Source organism: Dryobates pubescens, chromosome 11 (genome assembly GCF_014839835.1).
Source record: "Dryobates pubescens isolate bDryPub1 chromosome 11, bDryPub1.pri, whole genome shotgun sequence".
Lineage (NCBI taxonomy): Eukaryota > Metazoa > Chordata > Aves > Piciformes > Picidae > Dryobates > Dryobates pubescens.
Window position 1 is genome coordinate 28,254,295 of NC_071622.1, and position 23,816 is coordinate 28,278,110.

At 47.9% G+C, this 23,816-nt stretch overlaps 1 protein-coding gene across 3 annotated transcripts in view; it reads right to left on the bottom strand.

Annotated features, from left to right (window-relative positions):
* Window positions 1-23,304, bottom strand: part of DNAJC6 (DnaJ heat shock protein family (Hsp40) member C6) — a 60,012-nt gene extending 36,708 nt beyond the window's left edge. Inside the window, exons 1-2 of one of the 3 annotated variants that reach the window (XM_054165282.1) lie at window positions 22,976-23,303; window positions 7,212-7,350 (exon numbers count right to left, since the gene is read on the bottom strand). In XM_054165282.1, coding sequence (XP_054021257.1) covers window positions 7,212-7,224 — 13 coding nt within the window. In that variant the 5' untranslated portion in view covers window positions 7,225-7,350; window positions 22,976-23,303. Of the gene's footprint in view, window positions 1-7,211; window positions 7,426-22,975 lie in introns of those variants that run through there. The other 2 variants (XM_054165281.1, XM_054165280.1) reach the window with 2 other exon arrangements.
* Window positions 23,305-23,816: the final 512 nt, after the last annotated feature.

Sequence of the window (23,816 nt, forward strand, 5' to 3'; positions counted from 1 at the left end):
TGACAATCAATAGCATTTAGATCATGGAATCATAGAATGGTTTCAGCTGGAAGAAGCTCAAATCCCCTCCTGTGGGTAGAGACACCTTCCACTAGAGCAGGTTGCTCAAGGGCTCATCAAACCTGGCCTTGACACCTCCAAGAAGCGGGCATCCACAACTTCCCCAGGCAACCTGTTCCTGTGTCTCACCACCCTCACTCTCAAGAATTTCTTCCTACCATCTAGTCAATCTCCCCTAGTAGACTAAAAGTGTTTCAGTTGCCAGCTACATTTTAAGAGACCAATCTCAGCACCCTGAAGCCCAAACCCTCCCTGACCTTTCTTTTGAGCACAGAGCTCTCTTCTAGAGAGCTGATCTTCATCACACTTAAGCAAAGACTCTAGAACCCCTATGCCATTATAGGCACTTACATCCTCTCTTAGGTCAGAGGTAGCCCAAGTCTCATAATTGCATCAACATCCCTTTGTGGTGACTTCCGAAGGGGCTGGGGAAATAGCAGCGGCAAGAGGGGCAGCTAAAACAGCAATGGCTGCAAAAATGGCTTGGGAAGGTCCTCAGACACTCAGACCCTGAAAATGTGGGGTGGGTTTTTTGGTGCTTTTTTGGTTTGTTTTGGTTTTTTTTGCTACCCATCTGATCTGTCCCCTCCTCTACCAGTGTCCCAGATTCCTGGTAAAGTCTGACTCCCTACAAGGCTGAGCACAGATATCTTAAAGTGCAACAATAAACAGCAAGGCATGTGCAGAGTAGAAGTGTAGGACAACAGCAGCAGGATAAGTTCCTGCTGTTTGATAGCACCATCCCCAAGACCCCCAAACCTGGGCTTCACTCCTGCTGATGCTTCCAAACACACACTGCAGGCAGGCAAACAGCAAGCTACTTTAGCAAGTGCAGTTCCCAAGGAAAAAAAAAAGCTTACATCCTGTGAGAATGGCTTCATTGTGGCCCAAGGGAAGTCTAAGAGAAGGCCATGAATTCGTTTGGACTCTAAGGACACATGGGAGCAGGAAAAACAGTACGAGCCAAGGAGTCTAATGCAAGATAAGGGCTCATCAGATCACTGGGTACCACTGACAGGAGTCTGGCCCCATCCTCTTCCCTTCTTCTCTTCACTGAGAGGATCCCCCCTTAGGCTGCTCTTCTCCAGGATCAATAGCCCCAGTCTCTCAGCCTTTCCTCCTCATAGAGCTGCTCCACACCCCTCAGCATCTTTAGAGCCTCCACTGGACCCCTTCCAGTAGTTTCCTGTCTCTCAAACCGGGGAGCCCAGAACTGGACAAAATACTCCAGATTCAGTCTTACTAGGGCAGAGTAGAGAGGAAGGAAAACCTCCCACAACCTGCTGGACATACCCTTCTTCATGCACACCAGGAGTCCATTTGCCTTCTTGGCTACATGAGCATACTGCTGGCTCATAGTGAGCTTCTTGTCCACCAGCATTGCCAGGTCCTTCTCCTCCAAACAGCTGCTTTCCAGCAGGTCAGTCCCACACCTGTACTGGTGCAGGAAGTTGGTACAAACCCATCTTGCAGTGCAGAAATCCCAACCATTAAGACATTTTCAATTGTGTTATCGAGTAGTTAGGGCTTTTCTTGTGGTTTGACATTTGTTTCTTTGGGATTTTTAATGCAACTTTCTAGTAGTTTGCTGGCACTGCACCTAGCCAGCCCTTTCACCTGGAGTAGATAGGATCACAGAATGCATTTGGTTGGAAGGGACCCTCAAAGGGTGCATCTGAAGGTTCATTTGAGACTGCCTGAATGTAAACTTCATGGAAATGGGGAAAATTAAGATATTTCTGCTTCAGAAACAGGAACGAAAGAATGCTGCCTGCACCAGTAACCAAGTATTAGAGAACCCTTAACCTCACAAAGTTCAACCAGGGCAAGTGTAGGGTCCTCCTCCAGGGAAGGAACAACCCCTGCTCCAGAACAGGTCAAAGGTTCTGATAGGAAGCGGTGTTGTGGAGAAGGACCTGACAGTGGATAAGAGGATGGGGCCAGACTGTTTTCAGTGTTACTCAGTGACAGGACAAGAGGCAATGGACACAAACTGGAACCCAGGAGGTTCCATCTGCACAGGAGGAGAAAATTCTTTGGTGTGAGGGTGCTGGAGACATGGAGCTGGCTGCCCAAAGAGGTTGTGGAGCTTCCTTCTCTGGAGACTTTCAAAACCCACCTGGCCATTATGATACTGGGCATCCAGCTGTGGGTGCCCCTGCTTTAGCAGGAGGATTGGACTAGATGATCACCAGAGGTCCCTTCTCAAACCCTACCATTCTATGATAATATGGAGGATTTCCATCAAGACAGGTTTTCACTTCCTTTTTTTAGTGATGTTGAGGGGGTAAAAGCCACTATCCCCCAGTAATGTACCAAATCTGTTTCATTTGTTGTCTATCTCCCCTTATAAAGGTCATACTACATCGAGCAAAATGAATGTGAGGCTGGAATACTGAACTACCAGCACACACCATGAAATTAGTTTTTAAAGTTGATTGACATTCTGTCTGCTTCTCCTCCCTGTCAAAACAACAGAGAAAAAAAAAAAATAGCACTGCTGCCAACACCAAATGATTCAAGTGTCCAAAAAAACACCAACCAAACAAAAGGGTTATTAAACAGAACCTCCCCGCTTGAAAATGCAGCTTGAAGAGAATACAAGACAACATTGTCAGCCACAGCCTTTGTCCCCATGCCAGTGACATGGAGATGTCTCTCTTCTGACTCAGTGAAAAGGAATTGCCAGAGGACAAGAAGATATGTTTGCAAGTCTACAGGAGTTGAAGAAATCTCAACTTCTGCACTTACAGTGCATCCAAAAGGCTTTTCTTTCATGGCTGCCCTGCCTGAAGCAGCAGGTAGCACAAGCAAGTCTAGTCCTTGAGCATTTAGAAGCAGTTCTGTGGATTAACTAGTTTATAAACATTACAGAAGAGCCCAGAAAAGAGGGTTTATTTCCTTTCATAACATCTACCCCTGCTGCCACTTTTACATCTTCTTTCCTAGAACCTCTTCTTTTTTCAGTGTTCAGCCAGCTGTTCACAAAGCATTATTGAACACCACATCAACAACAACCAAGATACACTGCTTCTTCCCTTCTGCTTCTCCTCTTGTGAGCACTTCCAGAAGAGACAAAAGGAGACTACATAGATGCTGTTCTTGGGATTTGGGGTTTGAACTCCCCATGTTGTGACCGGACAGCTTCAGCTCAAGTCTCTTATCTCCCCATCCCACCATCCTCAAACTTCCAACCCAAGCCCAGTACATGATCTGGAGGAAGAGGCCATCAGCAGTAACATGTACGGCCCATTAAAGTTATGCACTGTGATCATGCTTACTATATGGCATTTAGGAGATGTTTCAGAAGATTTCAGATGGCCTGAAATTGCAATTAGGGGAGGTTCAGGTTGGATATTGTGAAAAATTTCTTTCCTGCAAGAATGGCCAGGCATTGGAACAGGCTGCCCAGGGAGGTAGAGGAGTCACTGTCCCTGGACATCTTCAGGAAACATGTGGACCCAGCTCTCAGGGACATGGTTTAATGGCTGTGGTGGTGTTAGATCAATGGTTAAACTCAATCTTAGAGGTCTTTTCCAACCAAAACAATTCTGTGATTCTAAAACATTAATCCAGGAACTGGACATTCAGCAGTTCAGGATATGTGCTGAAGTTGCACAGAGCTTTAATGTCCACCTGAAGCACAACCTTGTATGAACAGACCACACTGCAAGATGTAAGTCTGAGGTTTAAACCACATATTGACCAATAGCTCATCCTGATGGGTTTAGGTTTGGCAAAGTTTAAAGCAATCAAAGATGAGGTCACCACACAAACATCATCAGATACCAGAAATAAAGGTTCTGCTCTTGGCTCTAATGAGCTAAACCCAAGCCTTTCAGGGAAGTGCTCAACATCATCATGGGCAGGAGTTTTCATTCATGCTGCCTGTGAGCACACAGGTACTCCAAGCTATACTTTGAGTCACTGAAATTGTCACTACATCAGTTACACAGCTCATGTCAGTGCTCTTCTGCATAGAATGGGTGATGGTGGAAGAAGAATTTTCAACCAGAACCAAAAAGCACTTTCCAGTCCAAGAAACTTTGACAGATTTCATTTTCCCAGGCTCAGCCACTGGATACAGCCTGGCCAGAGACTCCATCCCAGAGGCACGGTAGAGTCAAAGAACTCCTGGAGAGCCCTTCTGTACCAGTTCTCTTCCCAGAAGCATGATAGGATCAAACAGCTCCTGGAAAGCCCTTCTTCACCAGCTCCCTTTTCAGCCACAATCAGATCTTGCCTTCCAAGAGCAACCCCCTGCCCCCTACCAGTACTCTTGGTTCCTGGCTCATTTTTTTTCTCTTTTTTTTCACTAAGCAATATGAGTCAACAAAGTATTAAGCCAATAATCATAAGGCCTCAGAAGCTACCGCTGATTATTTCCATTGCAAGAAGCTGTTTAGAAGATTGAAAGCCCACATTCAGGGATGACACTTTAAGATCTAATACTCTGAATCAGTCCTAAAGAAATTAATAGAAAAACCCAACAGGGTTCCACTTTCTCAGCTTGTATGAGTTTAGTGTCCTTGCAAAAGAGCCACATTAGCTAAAACAATGGCAGTTTGCCCCAGAATTACCAGCACTGTGCCTTCAGCATGAATCCTCACCTGAAGAGGAATACAGGAGAGCTGGAGAGGGACTTTTACAAGAGCTTGCAGTGATTGGATGAGTGGGAATAGATTGAAGCTGGAAGAGGGGAGATGGAGACTGAAGATTAGGAAGAAATTCTTGAGAGTGAGGGCAGTGAGACACTGGAACAGGTTGCCCAGGGAGGTGGTGGATGCCCACTTCCTGGAGGTGTTCAAGGGCAGGTTGGATGAGGCCTTGAACAACTTGGAAAGTGTCCCTACCCATGGCAAGGGGGTGGAACTAGAGGATCTTTAAGGTCCCTTCCAACCCAAACCATTGTATGATTTCATGCACAAGGCAGGCCCAGGTATGGCATTCAGATTTGGAACAAAGCATCACAGCCAATGCAGGCTTTTATCATTTCATGTGAAGGCTTAGAAGAACCCACCCCAAAGCCCTTCCTAAACAGATAAATTAATTTTTAAGGCCCTATAAACTCAAGGGCCGTACTGAGATTCGGGGTTTGTTGCTGCTTATGTGTCAGGTGTGTGATTTATAGAGCCTGGAAAATCTAGGCGATGACAGTACCCAAGTGAGCTGAAGGAAGCAAACTGGTGAACACAAATCCCCTAACCATTAGCTTTCAAACCCCAGAGACATCCCTGGAGAAAACCCACGTGTTTAGGGGGAGAATACCCTAAGAACTGATAGAGGGCACCAATTCAATTAGTGCTCTGGGACAGCTTGAGGGTTGAAGCTGTGAAATGGCTGAAGATTGCACAAATCCTGTCAATTAAGGCATGTATGAGGACTTTCCCCCCCCAGTTGGCAGGGAGCAGAGGGCTTGAGGAAACAGAACAACTGCAACAGCAACACTCAAACCACACAGCAAGCTGGTGCTAGACAAAAGCTATGACTTGCCATGAGCTGCAGCACACTCCCACACCTGGCTAGAGTCAAATGCCACCTTCCAAAGCACTAACACCTTCAGGTCTTACAGCTGGAGGAAACTCATTCAAGATAATTGCTTTAATGACCACAACACCCAACTGTCTGGGCTGCTGCTGATGTAAGAATCCAAATAACTGTAACGCAGCAGCCTGCTGTGAGCAAGGATCTACTGACACGCACAGTGGTTACAAGCCAGCCTAGCAGAGGTGGCTCAGCAGCAGATCCAAATACACTTCTGAAGTAAAACAAGCTCCAAACCAAAGCCAACCCTCAAAAGATCTCTTGGAAGCAAATTCAGGTGGCAATGGGGAACAAGAAAAGGTGACCCTTATTACAGCAGAGAAAGCAAGAAAAGAAATCAGTGCAAGACTCTCCCCACCCAAGCCCAGACACAGGTCATTAGTAGGGGTTTCCTCCTCAAGAAGAGGGTTACCACATTGAAACAAAGATACTCTAGACCACCCCTTTCTTTCATGGAACACTACAGGTACTGCTGCAAGATGCCACTACTGCAATGAATGGACATAAATTTTGGTGTCCCTCAACTAATCCAGGTATTTCCCTGGACAAGTTGGATTTTTAGAAGTGCTCTGCAAAATTGTAGATGTTCACTGCAGTGGGCACATCCAACCCACCAGACCCAGAGCTAGTTTGTTTGGAAAGATCACTTAAACACTCTCATATGAGTACTATTGATTACTGATACATCTGAAGCTGTGATTTCAGGTGTGAAGGACTCTCTATCCCATTACCACCCAAAGACCAGGTGGGCCCCTACTCCCTGATTAAAATATCATAGAATCATTAAGGTTAGAAAAGGCCTCCAAAATCCAGTATCAAGTGATAGAAGAAGGGGGAAGGGCCTCAAGTTCTACCAGAAGGTGTTTAGGTTGGACATTAGGAACAATTTCTTTCCTGCAAGAGTGGTCAGGCATTGGAACAGGCTGCCCAGGGAGGTGGTGGAGTCACCATCCCTGGAGGTGTTCAAGAAACACATGGACATGGCACTTTGGGACATGGTTTAGAGGCCATGGTGGGTTTGGGTCAATTGTTGGTCCCTATCTTAGAGGTCTTGGAAAAGACCAAAATAATTCTGTGATTCTATGATCATCAATCAAGGCCAACCATCAACAATAAGGGTACATCGACCAGAATTAACCCAACTCAGTTCCTCAAGAAGAATAAACCCCAAAAGGGAATGCTGATGGGTCTAGCAGAAGGTGTCCCTGCCTTTGGCAGGAGGTTGCAATTAGATGATCTTTAAAGTCCCTTCCAACTCAAAACATTCCATGATTCTGTGATCCCGATCCTGGGACATAAATCATAGAATCGTTTCAGCTGGAAAAGACCCCCCAGAATCTTTGGGGGGGGGAAGTCCCTTAACCGTCCATCCATTTTATCTTCACAACCACCTTTTTGTTTGACTCCTGGGGTGGCAGCAGGGGGGTAAAGAGAGGACCCAACCCAGATGACTGATTAGATGCTGATTCCCACTGTGCTTTCCTCCTTCCACCCTTCCGCCCTCCCTTGGACAAAGAGCCGCTATTGTCCCCAGCTCTGGACACGCTGAGTCCCCCCCCACACACATCCCCGCGTCTGCGACCCCCGTGGGGGCAGAGCGGCCCTACCTGAGCTGTCCATGGTGCTGCCGGCCTCGGCCCGGGGCTGGGGCTGCTGCAGCTGCCGAGCCGGGCTCCGGCCGCCCCCCGCCGCGCTGCCCCCGGGCTTCTCTCCGCCGCCGCCCTCAGCGCCGCCGCTCTCCACCAGCTGCAAAGATTCATACCCGTCACTACCGGGCTTTTTCCGGTAGCTCCCGAGCAGGCTCATGGAGGGTGGAAAGGCTGGCTGAAGCTCCCTCCGCTTCTCAGAGCGCCGCGGGCAGCAGGGGATGGCGGAGCGCTGCCGGCCGCCCCGAGGGGAGGGGATGGGCGGGACGGCACCGGGAACCGCCTTCCTTCCCCCCCCCCCCCCCCCACTCCTCTGCCGCCCAGATCCCCGCAGCCGGGACCGCCCCGTCCCGCCCCTACGGGGCCCGGAAGCAATCGCGGTGGCGGCAGCCTGGCCCCGGTGGGAGCGGTTGGGGATGGCGTAGGGGTGGGAATAGTGCGGAGGGAACGCGGAGAGCGCGCAGGGGCCCCCCAGTGACTTCCAACCCCAATGTCCCTTCGTCTCTCCCTGCCCCAGTCCCCTTCCATCATCTCAGACTGGTTCGGGTAGGAAGGGACCTTTAAAGGTCATCTAGTCCAACGCCCCTGCAGTCAGCAGGGACATCTGCAACTAGAGCAGGTTGCTCAGAGCCCTAAACAACCTGACCGGCAATAGTTCCAGGGATGGGGCGTCTACACCCCCTCCGGAAAACGTGGGCCAGGGTCTCACCACCCTCAACATTAAAAATTTATTCTTTAATTTTGTCTGAATCTCCCTCCTTTAGTTCAAACGATCACACCTTGGCCCTGTCACAAGAGGCTCTGCTCAAAAGTCTGTCCCCAGCTTTCTGAGTGGCCCTTTGAAGCACTGAGAGGCCACCAGAAGGTCTCCCTGGAGCATTCTCTTTTCCAGGCAGAACAACCCAAACTTTCTCAGCCTAGCCTCACACCAGAGAGCTTCCAGCTGTCACATCCTTGTGGCAACCTCTGGCCCTGCTCCAACAGGTCCCTGTCTCTTATGCTGAGGACTCCAGAGCTGGCCCCAGCACTGCAGAGTGCTGCAGAGTGGATTAGTTAGCAAAAAAGCACTGGATCTACATAATTTCCTTCTCTGGAGCTATTTTTATCATGAATTCTGACAATTGCATCCCTGTCCTAAAAGAGGTCCTTCAGCTTGAAGGGTGAAACTGTACAGCTGGTGTGAAGAGGTTCTTAAAATAGCAATCACAGAATGGGTTGGGATGGAAGAGACCTTAAAGATCATCTAGTTCCAACCACCTGCCATGGGCAGGGACAATTCCCACTAGACAGGCAAATCACAGAATCATTGACCACCACTAAGATATATCATGCCAGTGACAGGCACGTTCCTTGGAGACAGGCCAAGGTCAGCAAGCTATAGTCTGACATAGCCAATTCCGCAGACTAAAGGAAGAGGTATGGCATGGCTGTTCTGCACCGAGCCTCCAAAACCCTAAAGAGCATCTCTGCTTTGGTGTGATACCACATCTGTGAGCAAGTCATCAGAGGACGTCACAAATCACAGGCACCCAGCTGAAGAACTGGTACCACCAATTGCTAAGCCATTGTTGGTGTTGGGTCTTCCTGATGTATTTTCAGCTGTTCACATGTAAACAGATTTTAGACCAACACAAAGTGTGTCCTCAAACAACTGATGAGCCATCTCTCAGCTCCACACATTTTGCAGCCATGGCTAGTAGATCATCATTTCATTTGATGTAGAGCCAAGGAACTGGGGGATGCTCCAAAGAAAATTAATTTGAAGTTGTTCAGTAGTGGTAATTTCTTTTTAAATTATGGTAAAACAAAAGCAAAGAGAAGCCAGAGCATCCAGACACAGGTGTGCTTGGAGTCATAGAATTATAGAACTGAAGAGGTTGGAAGAGTAATTTGAGATCATCAAGTCCAACCACTCACCTAGAGAGGTCACAATCCCATCCCAGAAACATTCAGGTTTGAAAAGACCCTGAGGATCACCAAGTCCAACCAATAACCCTACTCTACAAGGTTCACCCCCAAACCATATCCCCAAGTACCACATCCAAACCACCTTTAAACACATCCAGGGTTGGTGACTCAACCACCTCCCTGGGCAGCACATTCCAATGCCTGACCACTCTTGCTGGGAATTTTTTTTTCCTAATGTCCAGTCTAAACCTGCCCAGTCACAGCTGACTACTACTAAGCCACTACCACTAAATGTCCCTCAGCACCACATCCACATGTCTTTTAAATACCTCCAGAGAGGGCAACTCCTGCTCCTCCCTGAGCAGTTGCTGATGAAGGGAAAGTCCACTGCTCAGAAAAATAGTGTGGTTTGCTTCTGAAGCCATAACATCAATAAGCACTTGGGTAGCAATAACCATAGCTTGAAATATCACTGGCATGTGACCTCAACTTTCCTGCTCAGCACTCCGGGGCAGTGGGCAGCTGCTCTGACCATACCTCCTCATGTGCTATTGTTTATATAACTCCTACAATTGTATATTGCAGTGGGGACAGAGTCCATCTGTGACCCAGAATATTCTTGGAAAAATACAAGCAGATTTGCAAGCAACAACTAGAATGAACTAACCTGACATAAACAATTTGCAGTTGGCAGCAGTAACAGCTTGAACTTCAGGTTAGAGGTGTGTGTGTGTTCTACCCCCTCACTACTAAATCACAGCATCCCAGCATGGTGGAGGTTGGAAGGGACCTCTGGAGATCATCCAGTCCAACCCCCCCTGCTAAAGCAGGGGCACCCACAGCAGCTTGCTCAGCATCACTATGGCCAATTGGATTTGGAATCTCTCCACAGAAGGAGACTCCACTACCTCTATGGGCAGCCGGCTCCAGGGCTCCAGCACCCGCACACCAAGGAATTTTCTCCTCCTGCTTAGATGGAACCTCCTAGGTTCCATTCTGCGCCCACTGCCCCTTGTCCTGTCACTAGACACCACTGAGAAGAGTCTGGCCCTATCCTCTTGCCCCCCCCCACATCCTTTAGCTCTTGCTGAGCATTGATCAGATCCCCTCTCAGGCTGCTCTTCTGTAAGCTCAACAGCCCCAGGTCTCTCAGCATTTCTTCCTCCCAGAGATGCTCCAGGCCCCTCAGCATCTTTAGCGCCTCCAATGGACTGTCTCCAGTAGTTCCCTGTCTCTCTTGAACTGGGGAGCCCAGAACTGCACTCAGTACTCCTGATATGGCTTTATCAGAACAGAGTAGAGGGGGAAGGAACCTTCCTTGGCCTGCTGGTCTCCTAATACCTCAGTCTGCAGGGACCAAAACATGGGTTGCTGCACTCACTAGCAGAAATAAATCCCATTTCCTCTTGTCACCTGCTTGCAGGAATTCAATACAGAAAAGTTAAAAACATAGGTATTTTTATAGGGGATCATGTCCCTTAGTCTCTTCTAGGCAACCTAGGAATTCCTATGACCTAGGATAAAAATGGGAATTTTGGGGGGAGGTCAAGGTGGTTTTAAACTTGGGCAGGGTAGATTTAGATTGGATATTAGTAAGAAGCTCTTTACTGTGAGAGTGGTGAGACACTGTTGCCCAGAGAAGCTGTAAGTGTTTAAGACCAGGCTGGATAAAGCTTTGAGCGACCTGGTCTAGTGAAAGGGGTCCCTGCTCATGGTAGTGGGCTTGGAATTAGATGATCTTGAAGGTTCCCTCCAAATCAAGTCATTCTATGATTTCCATCTACTTTGGGTGCTCAAAGCTTGAATAAACCCCCCCATGTAGTTGAGTGATGGGGGCACATTAAAGCTGTGCAGTGTTTCCACCAGCACTCACAGTGGTGGCCACTGTCAGAGGAGGACAAGGATGGGAACCTGTCACAACACCCTGCATAATATATCATAACCATCACTGGTGGTCTCTAGCCTGCTCTTTTGCCTTCATCTATCAGCTCAAGAAGCTCATCTCAGACAAAATTTTATATCTAAATCCAGAAGTCACCTCTCACTGGTGAGGAGCAAGAGCCTGTCTGCATCTGGCAGCAGAAGGAAAGTCCTGCAGAAAATGTTCTTGTGGGAAAAGAGCACGAGCACTAGGAGAGTTTCAATCCAACAGGAATTACATCTTGTCCTTCTACAAGTACCAGAGCAGGTCCAGGATTTATCCTTCCTCTGCCTACTGGAGTCTCAGAGAACATCTTTTGTTCAACATCTCCTACCCAGTGTTAACACATTTGTCCACCTCTGTCCCAGAGTTTGGGGGATCATAGCTTGCTCCACCTCTGAGGACTCACAAAGGGGAGTCATCAACATGGCCTGAAGCTCCAGGGCTCTGCAAAACCTCAGCACAAACACCAAGTAGGGACCAAGCAGCCTCTCCATGGGGTCCTGGGGCAGAGGAGGGAGAAGGAAACAGGCCTCAGAGTCCCAACCCTGCTTGTAATTACCATAAATGCATGTTGTGTGGGATTCAGTTGAAGCTACACTTACCCATGAATTTTCCAGCCCTATGGGAGGTTTAGCTGAAGAGAACATATGAAGTGATATTCCTGTCTCCCCTAGGTCTTCCTTGGGGTTCAGCTAATGAAAGATTACATGGTTTCTCTCTTTTGGAGGACTACAGTATAAAGAATACAACACACACAAAAACCCAAACCAAACAACATGCTAAATTGCACATGACCCTCACAAGAAGGGAGCACAGAAAGAATGATCCAAGGAATCAGCTACTTAGAAAAGCTCATTAGTATCCCTGTGGTTTTACTGAGTGGTGGCTAATGATCCTAAAGAATGTAGATGGGTTCTGTCAGAGTGGTGAGGCTGGCAGGTGCCACCAAGGCTGTGGGAGATGTTAATGACGTGCTAAAGAGGATTGTATGTTGCTTAAGACTCAAGAGAGAGAAACTCTCTCCCTGTTTCTGACCTTGGAAATGTCAATTGATTTGCCAGCCTATAAGGCTCTGTCTAGGTTGAGGCTCTCCTGGGTAAAGTCTCTTTTCATTGCTGTAATCAAGAACCAACTGCACTGAGGTGCAATTCTATTTTTTTTCCACCTCTCCTCCAACTAAATGAACAGTTAACGTGAAATATCACACTCTGAATTCATCATTAATTCATTTGAACCATGGAGTGTTGCAAGAACTACAAATAGAACTTGAAAATTAATTGAATACCTGGAGCAGCACTTTTAGAACTCAATAAACTAAACCTTTTTCCCAAAGTTACTCTGCTGTGAGCAATAAACTCTTCTTACACCAAGTGTTTCTCCAAGAAGTCTAAACCCAGGTGTGTGTGCATAGAGGTATATATAGGAAGTATCAGCTGTGCTGGCTACTGGGATTGTTCAGCTTGGAGCAAAGGAGGCTAAGGGGAGACCTTCTCACTCTCCACAACTCCTGAGAGTGTTGGAGCCAGGCAGGGGTCAGTCTCTTCTCCCAAGGAAGAAGTGATAGGGCCAGAGAAAATAGGCTCAAGTTGCACCAGGGGAGGTTTAGGTTGGACATGAGGAACAATTTGTTCCCCAAAAGGGTTGTTAAGGCCTGGCCCAGGCTGCCCGGGGCACTGGTGGAGTCCGCATCCTTGGGGATGTTTCAAAGCCATGGGGATGTGGTGCTGAGGGACATGGTTTAGTAGTGACCTGGCAGTGCTGGGTTAATGGTTGGATTCAATGATTTTGAAGGTCTTTTCCACCCTAAATGATCCTACAACTCTACAATTCAAGCAACTTTCTCGTTCCTCAAGCGCAATTCATCTTTCCAGTCCATACTGCTGCATAGGGCAGCTCCTCCTCTCTGCAGTCCAAGGTACAATGATTTCTTTCATCTTGCCCATCTCCTCACACTTACACACACCTTGTTCCTTGCAGGGGGACAATGAGTCACTAAAACACACTCTAGAGAATTAACATTTTTGCCTTTTCCCTCTTCAAAGCACTCAAGTCCTTAACTTATCTTAATGCAGAGACCCCTGAGCTCAGACTACCTTCAGCATTCCATTAACAAATGGGCTTCAAAAAAACCCAGACCACACAAGCTCTTTGTCTCTGCTCATCTTCCTTCAAACCTTGCAAGGTGGCATTTAGCCATGGTTACATTCTGGAGAACCCTTTAGCAACCAGGTACCCCCAGCCCATCACACACTGCCACATCCCCAAGGATCTGAGCTGTGCTAGGAACCATCTTGCTACCAGAAGGAGGCTCTAACACACAAAATGAAGGAATTTGAGGAACTACCAATGGTCTGAAAAAAAAATAAAAATCCATCCACCACTTTTTTGTGTTGTTTGGTACCCAGACCTACAGCATGGCCCTTGTTGGACACGTTAGATAGCAAAGCATCAAGATTTTTGATGCCTCATCTACCTAGCAAACCAAAGTTTGGTGTAGAACAGGCACCTTCCTTGCCCCAAAACTTAGTTGGCTGTAGAACTGACAGGACAGAGCATTGTGTCTATCTCAGCATGATGCTTACCCCCCCAAAACCCCAGCTCCTGATAAAAATAGACCAATTGTAAAACCAATCTTTTCCTCAGTTACTCCACTATGAGCCAGTGGGGCAGAGAAGAGCATGCCCCATGGGTTTTAGCTTTGTCCACAGTTCTTACAACACTCTTCTAGCAGAAAAAGCAAAAGCACCACCCCATGTGTCCATTGGCTCTTTCCTCCTAGACCTGCCCCATACCAATTTTACTCTAACAAGTACTCATTCATTACACTGGATGATCTCTGATGGTCCCTTCCCACCCAAACCATTCCATGATACTCGTCAGAGAAGAGTCCGTCTCACTGCTCCCCTCCTCAGAGAGCACTAACACAAGCATCTCCACTCCCTGGAAGTTCAAGACCATCACAACTGCCAGCATTTCAAAGAAGGGCCACTTCTTTGACTCTGGTTAAGTAAAAGCAATGGAACTGACTACATCCACCAAGCCCTTCTTCTGAGCACCATTTAAATTAGCTTTGAGAAGGTGTTGCCTCCTAATTGTATCTGCTGCTCTCCACTTAAATCACCTGGTTCTTGTCAACTTTGAGTATTGCTTTTCACTCATGGTGAGGAACAAAAGCAAAGCCATGGTGAGAGCCAAAACAATTAAACCTTAAAAGGGGGTTGTCCTTTTCTTTAATTTTTTAGGACCTTTTGGTATCTTTTTTTCCAAGACCCACTTCAGAAGTCCCAACAGCTAACTAAGGCTATGTCATACAATCCAAACAACCTGGAATGGTTCCAGGGATGGGGCATCTCCCACTTCTCTGGTCAGTGTGGGCCAGGACCTCACCACCATCAAAGTAAAAAAAAAATCTTCTTGTATCTGGTCTAAATCTCCCCCTCTTAGTTCAAACCATCACTCCTTGTCCTGTCACAACAGGCTCTGATCAAGAGTCTGTCCCCAGCATTCTGATCATCCCCTTTAAGCACTGAAAGGCCACCAGAAGGTCTCCCTGGACCCTTCTCGAGGGTGAACAACCCCAGCTCTCTCAGCCTTGCCTCACAGCAGAGAGCTTCCAGCCTTCCCATCATTGCTATGGCCTCTGGTCCTGCTCCAACAAGGCCCTGTCTCTGTTGTGTTGAGGACTCCAGAGCTGGCCTAAGCACTGCAGATGGGGTCTCACCACGTTTCACTGTATGCTGTCAGAAACCTAGATGAGATTTATCTTGCCTTGCTCATCTGCCAAGTCATTTGGGGCACATCAGAGAGCCTGCATGCCTGCATAGCATGATTTTGGTTTCCACCGACTTAGTATGTGCCTCATCTTTGACTGCCTTCTTATCTTCTTTCCCATCTTCTCCTCTCCATGACAGCATACACCATGAAGTGCATTGCTGTGTCTGCAGATTTTTTACTTCTTGCCTTTTAGTCCTGTTAGCTGTCAGGGATGAGACACAACTTACTCACTGTGGCCCAAAACTTGTGTCAGAGTACTCAAGGATTTCGCTGGCTCCTCAGCAATGTTGAGCTGTGGAGATGCTTGCCAAGGGCTGCTGTAGATACTAAAAATGTCCATGATTCAGAAAGAGAGTGGAGAAATATATGGGAAAAATAAATCTATGAGGGGCCATTAAATAGCTATGTGTCACTGGTCACTCAGGAAGTTCTCAGACTGTTGGAAAATTGGAGGCTCTACAGCCATTCACGCAATTCCTCAGGCCAAAATCAGATAAAAAGGTAAGAATCAGGTATTTTCACAGAACCACAGAATCCCAGCATAGTAGAGGCTGGAAGGAACCTCTGGAGATCTTCTAGTCCAAACCACCTGCTAAAGCAGGAGCACCCACAGCAGCTTGCCCAGGATCACAATGGCCAGGGGAGTTTGGAATCTCTCCAGAGAAGGAGACTCCACAACCTCTCTGGGCAGCCTGCTCCAGGGCTCCAGCACCCTCACAACAAAGAAGTTTCTCCTTCTGTTCAGATGGCACCTCATGGGTTCCAGTTTGTGCACACTGCCCATTGTCCTGTCACTGACAAGAGTCTGGGTCCATCCTCTTTCCCCCCTCTCTTTAGCTCTTGCTGATCAGATCCCCTCTCAGGCTGCTCTTCTGCAGGCTCAACAGCCCCAGGTCTCTCAGCCTTTCCTCCTCACAGAGATGCTCCAGGCCCCTCAGCATCTTTGGAGCTTCCCCTGGACCCTTTCCAGTAGTTCCCTGTCTCTTGAACTGGGGAGCCCAGAACTGGAAAATATACTCCAGATGTGACCTCAATAGGGCAGAGTAGAAGGAGAGGATAACCTCCCTCAACCTGCTGTCCACACTCTTCTGTGTGCACCTCAGGAGACCATTTGCCGCCTTTGCCCTGAGAGCCCATATCTGGCACACAGTGCCCACCAGCACTCCCAGGCCTCACTAGGGCAGAGGAACTGCCTTTTAATGCCCACGTACCATTCATTCATCATTCCCCATTCACTGGGTTGTAAGTGGCTTACACCAAGAGAGATCTGGGTACACCCCTCCGTGCCAGCCTGGAGATATGTGTGTGACCCCTGCTAGAGGAGAAACACCAGGGCAGAAGCACACAGATGCTGGAAAAATCTCATCCCTGCTAAACCTGGCTGCTTGCAACTTACAACGAGTTGCAGAGCTTAATTGCCAACTCCTGCACTTATGGGCTGCAGCTTGCATTAGGATTTACATTTCAAACAATCTGTTGCCAAAATCTTTGCTTTTTTAAAGGGGAAAAAAAATAAGTCCAAGGTGTAATTTGGGATTTATTTTCAGCACATGATTGTTTGCTATGGAAAATGGGTGGTGGGACGACAAGGAGAAAAATCATTACACTAGCGAGTCACGAAAGAGAGGAGATATAGATGAGATGTAAGGATGAAGTTCTTCACTGTGAGGGTGGTGGTGCAGTGGAACAGTTTTTCCAGAGAGATTGTGGATGTTTCATACCTGGAACCATTCCAGGTCAGATTATTTGGGGTTCTGAGAAACCTGCTCTAGTTGCAGATGTTCCTGCTCAGTGCAGAGATGTTGGAACTAGATCTTGAAGGTTCATTCCAACCCAAACCTTTCTATAATTCTGTGTATTATGGAGTAAATCCAACTACTGCTGCTGAGCTCAGGGTCAGACTCCTGCAAACAATATGATATAAATAGTCAAATCATTGCTCTCAGGTAGCTCCAACCAAGGACATCTTCACACAGTGAGTCCATAAAAACAGAAGGGAAATCACAGGTGGCACTGCCAGCCCATGCCATGCTAGCCCACCGCTCCCACTCCTGCCACTACCTCCATTTTAGGATGCATTGGATGAGAGTTTCCCTTGAGGGAACAGGCCAAAGGATGCTATTTTCACTCCAAGCTTCAAAGGAATGGTTTCTCATGGATATATAACTGAGGTCCAGCTGAGAAATGATAGGAAGATAGAGGTGGGTCTGACAGCACAGGAAGGTTTGCCAGAATCCCAGCACATCTCACAGAATCACAGATTGTGTTGGGTTGGAAGGGACTCTCAAAGGTCATCTTGTCCAGTTTCCCTGCAGTCAGCAGGGACACCTCCAGCTAGATCAGGTTGCTCAGGACCTCATCAGGTGGTGGTGGCACATTAAAGTGATTCTACCTTCTTACAGATTTTAGTAGTATGATTTTTTTAAATCTAATATTAGTAGGAAAACTTCCATTATCAGGGGTTGATTGTTCTGGCTGGTGTACAGAACAGTACAAAATGGTGTCTGTCTCAGGGTACAATATCTAGACTGGATCTAAGGAAGACATTTTTTACACTGAGGGTGGTGAGACCCTGGCCCAGGTTGCCCAGAGAGGTGGGAGATGCCCCATCCATGGAACTATTGCAGATGAGATTGTCTGGGGCTCTGAGCAGCCTGCTCTAGTTCAGATGTCCCTGCTGAGTGCAGAGGGGTTAGATTAAATTACCTTTAAAGTCCCTTCCAATCCCAGCCAGTCCGTGATTCCATGATCTTCTGATTTACAGGTCGTGCACCACACCTAGCTGATGCAGTTTGGGATCAGATTTGCATCTGCTCCTAATTTCCACAGCAGACCCTACATATGCTGTCTGCCCCACTGCTGCTTTCAATCCACACTGTGCTCTGCAGCTTTGAGAGAACAGCTGGGACCTGATTCAAGGGCATAAGACACCCAGTTGCACTGGCATGGGAATCGCTTGCAGCAGATCATCGTGACTTTGGATGCAGGCTGTAAATTCAGTCGTGCATGAGCCAGGAGTCTGGTTCTCAGTGATGTCACAGCCCCCAGGCTGGATGTGAATGCCCTCATCCTTCTCCTCATTTACACCATAAAAGATACCGATCCCTCCCTTTACTATTTCCTACACCACTAACTGAATCAGCCTCTTGTGAATCAACCTCTTCTTGTGGATCCCACAGCTTGGTGGCTTTGTCTGGGAGTGCATTGCTGGGATGCCTTCAAGACATCAAGCAATAGAAAAGCTCTGTCAAGACTGAGCTGAAGCTGTGCTTGACTCAGCAAAAAAGGCTTTAAAGCAATTTTCCTCTCCCAGCAATCCCTCCTGCACTGCTGTAAGAGCTCGATTAGAGATGCTCCATGCCGTGGGATGCTCTCCGGGAGGCTGCAAAGAGCCTCGTGCCAGGAATGGTGGGGAGTACTGGGTTCGGGTTTGTGTCTCTCATGACAAGAAGGACATTGAGGTGCTGGAGTGGGTCCAAAGGAGAATGAAGCCGGTGAAAGGTCTGGAGAACAGGTCTGGTGAGGAGCAGCTGAGGGAACTGGGGTTGTTCAGCCTGGAGGAAAGGGGGCTGAGGGGAGATCTACAATTTCTCTACAATTTCTTGAAAAGAAGCTGTAGAGAGGTGGGGGTTGGTTTCCTCTCCTAAGTAAGAAGTGACAGGATGAGAGGAAATGGCCTGAAATTTTGCCAGGGGAGGTTTAGGTTGGGTATTAGGAAAAAATTTCTTTTCTGCAGAAGTGGTCAGGCATTGGAAGAGGATGCCCAGGGAGGTGGTGGAGTCACCATCCCAGGAGGTGTTCAAAAATCCTGCATGTGTAGACACAGCACTTTGGGACATGGTTTAAGGGTCATGGTGGTGTTAGGTTGCCGGTTGGGCTCAATGACCTTAGAGGTCTTTTCCAACTGACATGATTCTGTGATTCCGTGATAGAGCTGGAGGAAACTCACAATCTCACCCAGATCCAGCTTGGAATTTCATTGTCATTTAGGGCAAGAAAGAATTTATGATCACATATATTAAAGTAATATCACAGGGCCTAGTCTGCACCATGTGGCTTTAAAATAATTATACCTTGTGGCTCCCAGGCTGGGGAGCATGAACGTGCTTCACTTTAAATACCTTCAGTAGTCTCTTGGGGTGAAAAATGGTTGGATCTGATGATCTTAAAGGTCTCTTCCAACCAAAATGATTCTATGAAAACAAATACCAGGAGTAAAGATGTGCAGAGTCAGAGAACCTCCCCACATCCTACCCTGTGGTGCCTTGAGGAAGACCCACACACAGCCACCATACTGCTGAGGAGCCTTTGCTGGCTAGAAAGCAAACTGCTCTTTCGGCAAAGTTTTCCATTAAAACTGTTCCTTGGAAAAGGAATTCAAGTATTTGGGTCTTTTAGTTTTCCTTTAAAAGGTGGTCTAGAGAAGGGAATAAACTTCACAAGTTTCCTGCATGCCAAAGCTCCCATTTCAGAGGATTTGGAGAAAATCCTGCCCTTGCCTCAGCTTCCCTACAGGGAACTGAACTGGTTACTGAAGACAATTCCTTCAGGAGAAGGAATTCTCTCTGTTGTTTACAGTGCCTACCAAAACAGAAACTCATGTAGTATTCTACCATAAATCACCACAGAGTTCATAATATAGTAGAAATATTATGTTAATTTTTTTTAAAGCAGTATTTATAGCATTTTAATCTGGAGAGCTTCCCATGGCTGCTTTATCCACCCCTGGAAAAACATCTATAATCCAGTTTTTGCGGTGGATGGCAGTGAGAGTGTCTGGGTCTGGTACAGTCCCAGCTGGAATTGCCAGACCATGTTCACTACAAGGGATATTTCTCCTCCAAATCTGAGGGCTGTGCAATGCCACACACCCAGCAATGACCAGCTTGCCTATGAGCAGCTCCACATTGGTTTCAGACATGTCCCATCTCTGGAGGAGAGCATCCATCTCTTTGGCTCCAGCTGTTTGCTACAGATGCTTGAGTTATACCCTTTGCTGCATCCCTCACGTGCTGATGATGCTCACTGCCTTAGCAAGGCAAATACTGGCCACCCAAGCAGATCTGGGGACGTGGTAAAACAGCCCTGTGGTGTCAGCACCGAGGCCATGAGCCATGATATCCCAATTTTGATCCCAAAACCTGAGCAGCGCAACTCTGCAGTGCTACAGGCTGGGGTCAGAGTGGCTGGAGAGCGGCCAGGTAGAGAGGGACCTGGGGGTACTGGTCGACGGTAGACTGAACATGAGCCTGCAGTGTGCCCAGGCAGCCAAGAGGGCCAGTGGCATCCTGGCCTGCATCAGGAACAGTGTGGCCAGCAGGAGCAGGGAGGTCATTCTGCCCCTATACACTGCACTGGCTAGGCTGCACCTCGAGTACTGTGTCCAGTTCTGGGCCCCTCAGTTTAGGAAGGATGTTGACTTGCTGGAATGAGTCCAGAGAAGGGCAACAAAGTTGGTGAGGGGCTTGGAACACAAGCCCTATGAGGAGAGGCTGAGGGAGCTGGGATTGCTTAGCCTGGAGAAGAGGAGACTCAGGGGTGACCTTACTGCTCTCTACAACTACCCAAAGGGAGGTTGTAGACAGGCAGATCTTGGTCTCTTCTTCCAGGCAACCAGTACCAGAACAAGAGGACACAGTCTCAGGCTGCGCCAGGGGAGGTTTAGGCTGGATGTCAGGAGGAAGTTCTATACAGAGAGAGTGATTGCCCATTGGAATGGGCTGCCTGGGGAGGTGGTGGAGTCACCATCGTTGGAGGTGTTCAGGAGGAGACTTGATGGGGTGCTTGGTGCCATGGTTCAGTTGATTAGGTGGGTTGGATTGGTTGATGGGTTGGACACAATGATCTTGAAGGTCTCTTCCAACCTGGTCTGGTCTATTCTATTCTATTCTATTCTATTCTATTCTATTCTATTCTATTCTATACCAAACTCTCTACTGCTATGATCCCTCAGTCCTCTTTCCCACACATGCCCTGGGTCTACCACACTAATTTTGCAGTGAAGGAGGATGGATTTTAGCAAATCCTACCCTGTCCCCCTGCCCACCCTGGGGATGGGTGCAAAGCAGATGCAGCAGGACGCTTTGCCCCATGATATCAAAACCTAAGCAGCACATCTGTGTGACAAACTCTCCACCACATGCTCCTGGAACCCCCTTTCCCACACATCCCCCAGGGCTACCATCCTAATTTTGCAGTGAAGCAGGATGGATTTTAGGAAATCCTACCCCCCAGATGCAGCTTTTGGGATGGGTGCAGAGAGGGTGCAGCAGGAGGCCCCAGCCTTAATCTGCAGCAGGGTAGGATTAGTGGGGTCAGCAATGAAAGGTTGGTGCTTAGGCTGCCGGTGGGCATGCAGGCAAAACCCAGCGCTCAAGGACAGCACACAGCTCCTCCTTAAAGGCTGCTCCTATATGCTGCATCCAACAGCTCCAGGAAGCATTTTCTGGGATCATAAACAAGCTGGCTGTGTCATGGCCAGCTAAATATAGTGCAGCCCGGGTTGTCTCCATGCTGCCTGAGCCATCTCGATTACTCGGCACGATGATTAATCTTTTTTTTATATGATTTATTATTTATTTTCCCTTGGGGAAGGCTGTGACTAAGAGAAATCCATGCTTGAAGGGACATCAGAAGATGGAGGCCTAGTCCAAAAAGGCAGAGGTGAATAAATGGAGTTTGCAGAGCTTGGGGCAGAGGGGGGCCTCTCCAAAATATCCCTCCCTCTTCTCCTTCTCCCCCTCCTCCTTCTCCTGCTCTGCTTGGTAGTATCCAAAATAAAACTATAGTAACATCAAGCCACAAATACATCAGTAAGACGTTAATGTATGGCCTGATTTAAAGTGGTGGAGCTCCCAGGGGTGTTGTCAAGGGGGATAAACACCTACCTGTGTCAGCAGTGGGGAGTGGGCTTTCCCTGCTGTCCCCTTCCAGAGCACCCTGGCTGGGGCTGGCTCAGCAAGATCATGGCTCAGGCAATGATGTATGCATGTAACTAGCTTTTTTTTCTCCTCTTTTCTGGCCTGAAGTAGGGATTTTAAAGGGAAAGCAGCTCTGTGACTGCCTCTGCATTATAAAATTGGGGAGAGGGGGGTGGAGTGGGGGTGTTGAAGGTCAGCCTCAATGGCTGTGCTGCAAAAGGCTGGATGTCAGTACTTTATAGAAGCTCTTAAATGCTTCAATACATCCAACTACACCTTCTTGTAGGAAGTATAGTTGTGTTCAGATATAAGCTGCAAGATGCAAGCTCCAAGATACAAGCTCCAAGATGTAAGCTCCCAGATATAAACTACAAGATGTAAGCTAGAAAATATAAGCTACAAAATACAAGCTCCAAGATGCAAGCTCTAGGATCTAAGCTCCAAAATGTAAGCTAGGAAAAAAACCCTGCAAGATCTAAGCTCCAAAATGTAAGCTCCAAGATATAATTAACAAAATGCATGCTACAAGGTGTAAGCTACAAAATATAAGACCCAGGATGCAAACCACAAAACATAAACTACAAGATATAAGATACAAAATATAAGTAAGCAAATAGAAGGGATAAGACCCAAGATGCAAACTACAAAATATAAGCTACAAAATGCAAGCTACAAGATCTAAACCACAAAATATAAGCTACAAGATCTAAACAAGACCTAAGCTAAGGGATATAAACTACAAGCTGTAAGCTACCAAATCTGAGCTACAAGATATAAGCTACAGTGCAGATGTAAGCCTGAAAATCACTTTATTTTTGATTCCTATAGGTACCATGCCCAGCTGGCTTTACCCAGCCCTGCCATACACAACCCCCTGTTTTGGGGTGCAAGAAGAGGTGCCGATGGAGTTCTTGAGGCAGCACAGTGCAGGAGGAAGCTGGAGGTTTGCCACGGCTATAAGCCCAAGTAGACATCCCCCAAATTCAGCCCCCTACCATCCCGACGTGCTACCCTGGCAGGAGCAGCAGCTTGCAGCGCGGTCCCCTCCGAGGTATTGCATAACGCGGCGTTCGGGCAGGATTTGTCGCTTCACCCCGGTGATTACTCAGCACAAACCTGCCATAAACAACAGCCCCTTTGTCGGTGGGGCACCCTCTGGCTCTCCCTCCACCGTGCCCCACTCATGGCAAAGCTCTCACCTTGCTCTTCAGAGGTGTGCATCCTTCTCCTCCTCTCCCAATTCCTGCGGCAGAGCGATGGGGAGCCCGGCTGCGATCCCTAACGCCCTCCACTTGCCGCTCGTCATCGGTCCCGGGTCACGGGGTGACAACAGCCATGGGCTGGGAGGCTGCTGCCTGGGAACTGCTGCCGGGTGCTATTTGGGATTAGGGAGACTCAGGGAAGGACGAGGATGGAGGCAGACATATCACATCTTCTAAAATGTGGCATGGAGTGGGATCCGGAGTCGGCAGGGCTGATCCAGCGAGTGCAAACCAAATCTTTGCTCTTTCCCTTTTATTTTTCGCTTTTTGGAGAAGGTTCAATTCTTGGGATGGATTCAGCAGGGATGTGACGTGTCTGAGCTTTGCAGAGCTGGGGATGGGGTGAGATGCTGGTTGAGACACTTCCCTGGGTAGTCAGGCAGCCAGCACTACCTGAGGCTGCACATTGGCTATTAATTGTCCCCAAATCTTTATCACAGCATAACTACAGATCTAGTGGGGTGACAAACTAGCAGTGACATTCATTCCAAGCAGACATTCGTGGTTAGAGACCTAGGGCTGTTTAGCCTGGGGAAGAGCAGAATGAGGAGGGATCTTATCAATACTGATCAATAGCTAAAAGGTGAAGGGCAAGAGGATGGGGCCAGAATCTTTTCACTGATGCCCAGCAACAGGACAAGGGGCAATGGGCACAAACTGGAACCCATGAGGTTCCATCTGAACAGGAAGAGAAAAATTCTTTGTTGTGAGGATGCTGGAGCCCTGGAGCAGGCTGCACAGAGAGGTTGCAGTCTCCTTCTGTGGAGAGCTTCCAAAC